The sequence below is a fragment of the Peromyscus maniculatus genome, chromosome 2 (assembly GCF_049852395.1).
Source record: "Peromyscus maniculatus bairdii isolate BWxNUB_F1_BW_parent chromosome 2, HU_Pman_BW_mat_3.1, whole genome shotgun sequence".
Taxonomy (NCBI): domain Eukaryota; kingdom Metazoa; phylum Chordata; class Mammalia; order Rodentia; family Cricetidae; genus Peromyscus; species Peromyscus maniculatus.
The window spans coordinates 150288972-150298728 of NC_134853.1; the positions used below are offsets into that span (position 1 = coordinate 150288972).

Consider the following 9757-nt stretch of genomic DNA (forward strand, 5'->3'; position numbering starts at 1 on the left):
ACTCATCATTGTCCCTTCACTGTCCACGTCACTCCTCCGCTGGAGAGCCACGTGGCACAGCTCTCTAGGGTGAGCATTTACAGATGAAGAGACAAGGCCTGAACCCTCTTCGTTACAACACTCAAGATCACACTTCTGTAGCAAGTGGAGCCCAGACTGAACCTGGCCTTGACCTCTTTTGTCTAGATGATTCAGCGGCAGCACAGAACCACAGCCCCCCTGGGTGGGGTGAAGAAGTGTTTCCCAGCCCTGGATCCTCATCTTGATTGTCGGGAGCATGAGAATATGTGTGTCCCTGTATTTGGTTTTGAGACAGGGTGTGTCTTTGTAGCTAAAGCTGGCCTTGAAGTTAATTTAATCCTCCTGCTTCTGCCTCCCAACTGCTGAGACTTTTGGCTTGTACCTCTGTACCTAGTTATGTTTGCTTGCTTGCTTTGTTTATGACAGTCTCACTGGAACCCTGGAAGGCCTGGAACTTGGTGTGTGGACCAGGCTTGTCTCAAATTCACAGATTAGTCTGCTTCTGCCTCTTGGGGGCTGGGATTAAAGGCCTGTGTCACCATGCCCAACATGTGTGTTATTTTTAATATAAGTCCCTGCCTCCTAATTCTTTAAGTCAGAAATTTAAACTGGGAAGCCGTATTTTTTTTTAACCTCCCCAGGGATTCTGAGACCAGAGTTGTTTCCTATAAATGCCTTGCAGGTTCCTTTATGGTAGGTTCTGTCTCTGCCTACACCCACTCTTCTCTCTGGACTCTGCAGGCCTGGAGGAACCATGGTGACCTATGGGGGAATGGCCAAGCAGCCTGTAACAGCCTCTGTGGTAAGCTGGGGATACCTGCAGACCAGGGCTGGGATGCCTCTTTCCTTGTGCTGCAGCTGTCGAAACTCACGGGATCTACACCCGAAGCAATGCTTTAAGTTCTAGCTCTCGGTGCCCCAGCAAACCCCCCTGTGTCCACAGAGCCTGCTCATTTTTAAGGACCTCAAACTTCGGGGCTTCTGGTTGTCCCAGTGGAAGAAGAACCACAGTCCAGGTGAGTGGCGATAGCCTAATACCAAGGGTCACAGGACAGTAGAGCCTAGTATGGCTACAAAGTGACCAGCTCCTCTAAACCCTGCAGAGTGACTGAGTCTCCAGCCTCACATCAGGATAAAGGACAGTGTTTACCTCAGTCACAGTCAGCAAATCACTTCTAGACTGGCCAGAGTCCAGAAAGATGGACAGCCCTTGTTCTGAGGAGCTGGTTGGGGTGCTGGGGAAGACTGCCAAGTAAAGAGAGGTGGCTGGGTGCAATGGAATACTCATGTAATCCCAGTTCTCGGGGCTTGGGTGGGAGGGTTGTGAGGTCAGGGCCATCCTTGGCTACACAGATAGATGCGGTTTCAAAAAAGGAAGGAAGAACAAAATCAATCAATCAAACAAACCATTCACATGGTACTTCCAGCATCACCAGATCTAGGTCGTCCTGGCCTAACTGGGTAAGTCAATGAATCTCTCTCTGCCTTTGTTTAAGCATTGTGGGTATAAACTCTTTTGAGCCATTTGACAGAGGAGAAAACTGAGGTTCATAGCCACGAAGTCAATTACCCTAAGCTATCCCATCCCAGGAATGGGGCTGCCAGGGTGAGCAGATGGGCCCTCTGACTGCTAGGCCTAGCTCCCCAGATTCTCAGCCAAGGCTGAGAATGAAGAGGGACATGGAGTTGACCCAAGCGGGGGAGTGGTGGCATGCATAGGTGTTTTGAGTAGAAAAATGGTGTGCGCAAAAGCTCATCGAGAGTGAGTGGAAGGGCTGGGAGCTAACTGAGTTGGCAAAGTGCTTGCCAAGCAAGTTTAGAACCTGAGTTCAGATTCCCAGCATCCATGTCAAAAGCCTGTACCCCAGGATTACAGGGAGGGGTGAAAGAGGTGGAGACAAGTGGATCCCTGGAGCTCATTGGCCAGGCAGTCTAGCTAAAAGAGCTTGAGGTTCAGTCAGAGACTGTCTCCAAAAATAAAAGTGTCCTGGGAATGATAGTGCACAACTTTAATCCCAGCACTTGACAGGCCGATGTGGGCAGATCTCCATGGTCTACATAGAGAGTTCCAGACCAGTCAGGACTACACAGTGAGACCTTGTCTGTTAATAAGGAACGTTATTGGGGAAGACACCTCAATATCTGGTATGTCTTACCGACACACACACACACTCAGAAGTACGTAACACTACACCCAATGTCAACCTTTTTGTTTGTTTGTTTTTTGTTTTTGGATACAGGGCTTCTCTGTGTAGCCTTGGCTGTCCTGGAACTTACTCTGTAGACCTCAAACTCACAGAGATCCTCCTGCCTCTGTCTCCCGAGCACTGGGATTAAAGGTGTGCGTCACCACCACCACCACCACCACCACCACCACCACCACCACCACCACCACCACCACCACCACCACCACCACCACCACCACCCAGCTCCCAATGTAAAATTTAAGAAGAGGGAGAACACACCACACAGGGCAGGTTCTGACACCTGGAGCATTATTAGGTCTTGTTTTGGACTGAGAAGTTGGAAGGCAGGTTTTGACCAGATAAGGAAAGGCTTAAGCTTTTTTTTTTTTTTTTTAATATGTAGCCCAGACTGGCCTTGAACTCGTGATCCTCCTGCCTCTGCCTCCTTCAGCAAATCCTACCAGCGTGCGCCACCACAAGGCTTAAGCTTTTTTTAAAGTTCATTCTCCTGCCTTGATAATTGGGAAGCCAACATAGTGGTTTTTGTTTTGTTCTGTTTTGTTTTTTCAAGACGAGGTCTATGTAGCTCTAGCTATCCTGGAACTCACTATGTAGACCAGGCTAGCCTGGAACTCAGAGCTCCACCTGCCTCTGCCTCCCAAGAGCTGGGATTAAATGCGTGAGACACGACGATGACCCCCAGAGTAGTGTTTTAATCAGAAGTAGGATTAGATTTGAAGACTGAGTTCATTTCTGTCTATGAAAAGCACTTCTCAGCCAAAGCTTTCACTTTGCTTCCCGCACTGTGTCTGGCCCTCAGTAGGAGGCAGGCGCAGGAAGGGATAGCGGTTGCCTCAGCTGAGGAGTCCAGTGGAGGCCCAGGGCTGTCTGGGGGGCTGCTCCTCATCTGGCCTGTTGCCATCAAGCAGTGCCTGGTACACTGCCGTTCTGGCCTCTCTGGCTTCCCCAGTTCAGTCCTGCTGCCCTGCCCACCATTCAGGAACAGCTTCACCTGTCCTGTCCTGTGGACCTGAGCCACCTCAGCCGTCTCTGAAGGGCAGTCAAGCCCACCCTACAGTTCCTAGGCCCTCTCTTCCTGTTTTCCTGTCTCATGTTGGTCCTCACAACGGCAGACGGTGGTGGGACAAGCCAGGGCTCTGAGGCTTCATTGGCTCAGGGCCATCTCACTGAAACCCACCTGTTGTGTCTTGTCTGACTTTTCTCCACCTCCGGCAGATGAGTTCAAGGAGCTGATTCTCACTCTCTGTAACCTCATCCACCAAGGCCAGCTCACGGCCCCGACCTGTTCTGAGGTTCCACTGCAAGACTACCAGAAGGCCTTGGAAGCCTCCATGAAGCCCTTTGTGTCTTCCAAGCAGATTCTCACCATGTGATTATCCCAGAGGACCAGGGGGAAGCAGGAGAGCAGACCAGTAAGACTGGCTGGCTGCCGGCCGTCCATGAGGACCCCAGTCTTCCCCAGACTGCCTTCTGCTCACCGCCTCTTCCCATGAGGAGGGTGCGGAGCCAGCCCTGGAGCCCTAATAAAGCCCGAACTTTCTGAAGAAAGGATGACGAGTAGAGGTTATCCCTGTGGAGGAATGCTGTGCACCTGCTGCCCCGCCTCACCACCTGCTGTCATAGTCATTGCCTGCCCGAGCACCCGGAAAGCAGAAGCTGACTGGGCAGCAGTCACTATCTGCCCTCAGCAATGTGAGCCCTGGAGTCTGGCGGAAGGGGAAAGAAAGGTGGTTAACTTCTCCCGGTGTGTGTGGCTCTGTCCAGGGCAAGGGGATCTGCTGCCAAGGTGAGTGCCAGGCTGAGATGATTAAGGCTTAAGAGACTGAGGACACAGGATCTCAGGTGTCCGGGCCACCTTCAGGGAACCTCCCTTGTAACGGAGGGAATTAACATTACACCTGTGGTTCTCAGCCAGGGGCATTTTTAACCCCAGAGGGACACTTGGCTACCACAGCTTGGGGAGGGAGTTGTTATTTGCCTCAACTGTGCAGAGATCAGTACTGTTAAATATTTTACAGCCAGGTAAGGTAATACACACCTGTAATCCCAGCAACCAGCAGGCTTTGAGTCAGGTGGATTGCCACAAGCTGGAAGCTAGCTTGGGCTTATATAACAAGACTGTGTCTCAATTTTTTTTTCTTACAAAGGGGGCTGAGAGTATAGCTTAGTGATCGAGTGCTTACCTAGCATGCATCAGGCCTTGGTTCCACCCCATAACTGTCAAAAGAACAGATACATCACACAGGACCACCACCCCCAAAGAATCCTCCTGCCCAAAAGGTTCCTAGTGCTGCTATTGAGAATGCCTGCATTAAGCCCCCAAGCAGACCGCCGTGCCTGGTGCTCTGCAGAAGGCACACAGGGCTGTAGACTCCTGGGGTCTGGGCAAGGCTTGCTCGAGGTGCATGGTGACAGACCGGCTGAAAATTAAGTTGGTTTCATCCAAGAGTCTGACTTTCTGGTGTTTGCTTCACGATCATTTTGCCCAGAGCAAAGCACAACTTGGGGTTGTCTCCTTCGTCAGCTGACCCCTGTACCTTCACCTCAGAGCCTCACTCAGGGAGCATTTATTCAGTGTCCAGAGCTAGCAATGAAGATGGTTTAGTATGGCCTAGTGTGAGGCCATTGCAATATAAAGGGCAAAGCTGGGAGAAGACAGAGGTCCAGCTCAGTCAAGGGAGGCTTCCTGGAGGCAGTGTTGTTTGCACAATTCTGAAGTCCAAGTAGGAAATCGTGAACCAAGCAAAGTCAGCAGCTAGTTAGAGCTTGAATGTGAGGTCTTGGGCCTTGGGAAACTGCAACCAGAAGCGTGAAGCTACTGCCTGAGGGGCTGCAACTTGAGCAGAGGTGAGTGTGTGAGTGTGCTGTGTGCTGTGTGTGTGTGTGTGTGTGTGTGTGTGTGAGAGAGAGAGAGAGAGAGAGAGAGAGAGAGAGAGAGAGAGAGAGAGAGAGAGAGAGAGAGAGAGAGAGAGATAGATCATAGCACTGCCTGGGAGGTGTTATTGCATAGTGGTGTGTACACAGGCTTTCCGGCTTACTCAGCTTGCCTCTGGGAGCATCTGTGCTCTCTAGAGGAAAGAACTGCTTCAGCCAGAGGCTGGACAGCTCAGCAGATACCTCCTGGAGAAAACCGGCTACCTTGTGCACCTGGACTCAGGATCAACTTCCCCCTGTTCCTGTCTGTCCTCTGGGTTGCTGGGATAGGTGTTTGTACCAAGGGTCCATGTGGACAAGTGAGAAAGCCTAAGAGTAGAGGAAGGCAGCCCAGAGGCAGCAGGAATAAAAGGTAGGATACGAGTCTTTGTGGGAGTCACAAAGTTGGGGGTTAGAGCCTGCAGCACACTAAGGAAGGCCCTGTTCCAATTCAGGATGGCAGGTGCACAGGAAGGTTCCTGCACAAGCATAGGAATCACCCCAGGAAGAACACTGAAGGGAGCTGCATTGTGCCTTTAGAGGTGTGAGGCTTGGTCTTCAGTAATCTACTCAGGAAGGGAAGGCAAACTGCAGGACTCAGCCCAGATGTGCATGAAGAGTGATCCTAATTGGTCTTAATAAAAACCCAGAGCTAGATATCAGGGTGAAACCTGAAAGATCAGAGAAGCAAAGCAGCAGCCACTAGAAACTTCTTACCTCTATGAATTCTCAGACCAAATGGGGGCCGGGATCCTGTCTCCATCCTCCTTATATTCCTGTCTCCATCTCCCTAGTGCTGGGATTAAAGGTGTGCACCAACGACCAGCTGTTCCTCTTTTAGACTGGTTCAGACTACAGTTTAGACTATAGCCCAGCGTGGCCTTAAACTCCAGATCTTCCTGCTTCCTCCATCCAAGGACTGGGATTAAAGGTGTGTGCCACTACTGCCTGGCCTCTATGGTTAACTAGTGGCTAGCTTCGACCTCTGATCTTCAAGCAAGCTGTTTTGTCAGAACACAAACAAAATACCATACAACATAAACAGTTGGAGTCCAGGCACTTATAGCTGAACCTTGATTTCCTTAAACATCAGTTTTGTTAAAACCTGCAACCTGTAGGGGTGCACATAGTCAATGTTCTTCCCGGTCTCCCTTGCAGCTAACAAGGTTGACCAGTGTGATGTGACAGGTGTAGGTGCCAGTGTCTTAGAACCTTGTTAGGTACTCTTTTTCTCCTACTTTCCCACTGGATTTCAAACATGATTCCTAGAGTGTACACAGCCATGTTTGACCTTGGTAAGAAAGACACAAAGTCAGAGACACCTTAGGACCCCCACACACCCCAACCCCCAGCTGCCACTTCAGAATCTCAGCTTATTTAAATGCCCATGTGTCGGCATTTAACTGAGCCGGATCTTAAGTGATGACACCCATGTTACCCGTAACTAAGCCAAGCTGCAGCAAAGGATGGTGGTGTAGCAGGTCAAGATTCTTAGTCAGGAGACTTGAAGGGGACGAAAGACAGTTCAGCAGAGGCACAAGCTTTGGAATGATCCTCTGGCACTGCAAGGACAGAAAGTAAACCCCCTCCACCCACTCCACAGCCAAATTTTGAAGACCAACACTTCAGAGGCTAGTAGGGATAACAGACAAAAAGAATGTCACTTCCTGTGCCTTATCTCTTCTCTACAAAGGCAGGACACAGCTGTGGAACTTGGGCCACCCTTTGTAAGTTCTAGGTTCCCAAATAGCCATGACCTCCTAAGACAAAGCTGGAGTACACCTGCAGCTTTAGTGGGGCCTGGCTCTGTCTCCATGTCTTCTTCTGGGAGCATCCACAGCTCCATGGCCTCTGCCACAATACTGATGAGTGCCTGTGTCCTCAGGGAAGGTGCTTGCACACACTTGTGTTCCAGCCATCACTGTCCTTTTGTCTGGAAGGGTTTAGCAATACCCAAAATGCTTCCTGACAGCAGCTGCAAATGGTGCTGAGGACCGGGGAGGCGGGTGTGTGTGTGTGTGTGTGTGTGTGTGTGTGTGTGTGTTAAACAGAGTAGGTAGGTACTCTTCCTCTGAGCTACTTCCCAAATGATAAACTGATGCTGTACAAAGCTAACAAGTATAGAGAAGGTGAGCTGGCTCAGCACTTAAAAGCATATACTGTTCTTGAAGACCAGAATTGTGTTTCCAAGCGCCCATCAGTCAGGTGGCTCAAACCACCTGTAATTCCAGCTCCAGGAGATGTGACACCTGGCCTCTGTACTCATATGCACACACACAAAGATACACAACTAAAAATTTTTAAAAATCTTAAAACCTCAAACCAAGTATGGTTGCTCAGACTGTACCTCCAGCATTTGGAAGAAGCAGGAGGATCAGTTTATGACCAGTCTCAGCTACATAGCAAGTTCTAGGCCAGCCTGAACTATGTGTGACCCTACCTACAGACAACATCAAAAGAAAAATAACTCGCCGGGCAGTGGTGGCGCACACCTTTAATCCCAGCACTCGGGAGGCAGAGCCAGGCGGATCTCTGTGAGTTCGAGGCCAGCCTGGGCTACCAAGTGAGTTCCAGGAAAGGCGCAAAGCTACACAGAGAAACCCTGTCTCGAAAAACCAAAAAAAAAAAAAAGAAAAATAACTCAGAGTGAGAAAGCCTTTGAACTATAACATAAAACTGGGGGTGGGGTAATCCCATAAATGTATTTTTTTATATGACAAAACACAATAGGTCCAGTAAGAAGGTTCAACAGGTTTGTTTTTTTAAAGTGTCACACAGATCTGAGGACCTGAGTTCAATTACTGGATCATACCATGAAAGGTAGAAGAGAAGCATTAAAGTCCTCTGACCTCTATGCATGCGTTCACACAAACAAAAAAACATGGCAATGCTAAAAACACTGGTGAAAATATTTGCAATTCATTTAACAAACTGCTGAGTCAAGTAAAATGGGCCAAGGATCAAACACAAAGGCAAGCGTGTCAAGGTGTGCATGCCAGGTGTGTGCAGAAGAGGGCATGAGGGGCATGAAGAAAGGCTCACTCCCTCAAAAGATGATTGTAAATCAAATGGCCTGGAGGAAACCACTTTCGATGAATTTGATACACATTGAGTATTTGAGACACAACAGCTACCAATACACATGCTAAGTCAGGCATGGTGACGCATGCCTGTATTCTCAGCACTCAAGAAGCTGAGGCAGGAGGACTGCTGTGAGTTCAAGGCCAGCTTGGGATACTAAGTGAGACTGTGTCCCAAAATAAAATGTTCATGCCCTTTAACCTAATTTTCCTACTTCCAAATTTGGGGGGGGGGGTGCTGAGGAGCAGACCTAGGCTAGACAAGTGTTCTGCCAGAGATATGTCCTTAATGATACTCCTATTTCCAGGAACAGATCCTACATGAATATACATGGTCACTGATTGTGGCAGCTCTAAAATCCAAAGGTCGCACCCCGTGGTGATTATGTAAGTTACTGTGTATAAAATGGTGTGTTATGAGACAAAAACGGTCCTGAGTGCCTTTCACACGCTTCTGGAATTATATTCAAAATAGCCAGAAATTAGGTGTGGCGACAACTGACATACCAGTTCTTAGAAGGCTATAACAGGAGGTTTCTGGAATTCAAGGCCATTGGATAGAGAAAGTTCTTGTCTAAAAAGAAAAGCCAAGAACTGTACAGTAAGTTAACTTCTAAAAGAATGTTTAAGAACCTGCCTCTGGGAAGGAAAGCTGAGAAAGCAGGAGAGAAAAAGGGAAAACTTCACACTACACATGAGTTGAATTGAGAACGCAGTATAGAAACAAAACCCTCAGTGACTGGGTAAAGCTGAAAGGGAGCCAATCAGAACTGAGCTCCCACATGCCCAGAACAAGCGCTTCCATGCCATTGGATTATTCTGGCAGTACACTGGACACCTATATATTACAATCTTAAAGGTTAGGAAATTTTTTCTGTCATGCCTAATCTAACTGTAAGGTATTAAACTGCCCGGACGTAGTAGTGCACACCTTTAACTTCAACACTCCGGGAGGTAGAAGCAGGCAAATTTCTGAGTTCGAGACCAGAATGAAAAAAAAAAAAAAAAACAACCTGAAATGTAACTCAGAGGTAGAGCACTTGCTAACATCCGTGTGCCCTGAGTTCGATCCCCAGCACCGCAAAATAGGACTGAATTCTTTTATTTGAACGCTGTCTTACGTACCGAGTATCCTAATTGTCAAGATAACTCTACAAGGAAGATAAAGGCGGCTCAGAGACCCGAGAGGAAAGGAAACGGGCTCAAGGTCACGGATCCACAGACCTCCCTTCGGAACGTTGCGCCGCAAACCGCCCCGAAGCAGAAACAGCCCCGGAGAGAAGGACAAAGACCAGAACACCCGCTCGGCGCGCACCCGCGCAAGCACTTCCGGGGGAAGGGCCGGCGGACGCCGTGCCGAGCTCGCGAGAAGACGTGCCTCAGCTGTCGCTCACCCGGCCGGGCCCCGCCCCGCGCCGGCGCGCCTTCAGAAAGGCCCTTCCCTCCCCCCCCGCCCACCCCCCCCCAGCCCTGGCCGGGCGGGAAGCGGGCGCGCGCTCCCTCCCGTTCCCCTCCGCCCGGGGGGAGGGGGAGGGC

General features: G+C 49.6%; 1 protein-coding gene across 3 annotated transcripts in view; it reads left to right on the forward strand.

Annotated features, from left to right (window-relative positions):
• Positions 1 to 3776, forward strand: part of Mecr (mitochondrial trans-2-enoyl-CoA reductase) — a 28459-nt gene extending 24683 nt beyond the window's left edge. For all 3 annotated transcript variants that reach the window (XM_006975568.4, XM_006975569.4, XM_042271977.2), the window contains exons 8-10: positions 763 to 823; positions 965 to 1037; positions 3444 to 3776. In XM_006975568.4, coding sequence (XP_006975630.1) covers positions 763 to 823; positions 965 to 1037; positions 3444 to 3601 — 292 coding nt within the window. In that variant the 3' untranslated portion in view covers positions 3602 to 3776. The remainder of the gene's footprint in view (positions 1 to 762; positions 824 to 964; positions 1038 to 3443) is intronic.
• Positions 3777 to 9757: the final 5981 nt, after the last annotated feature.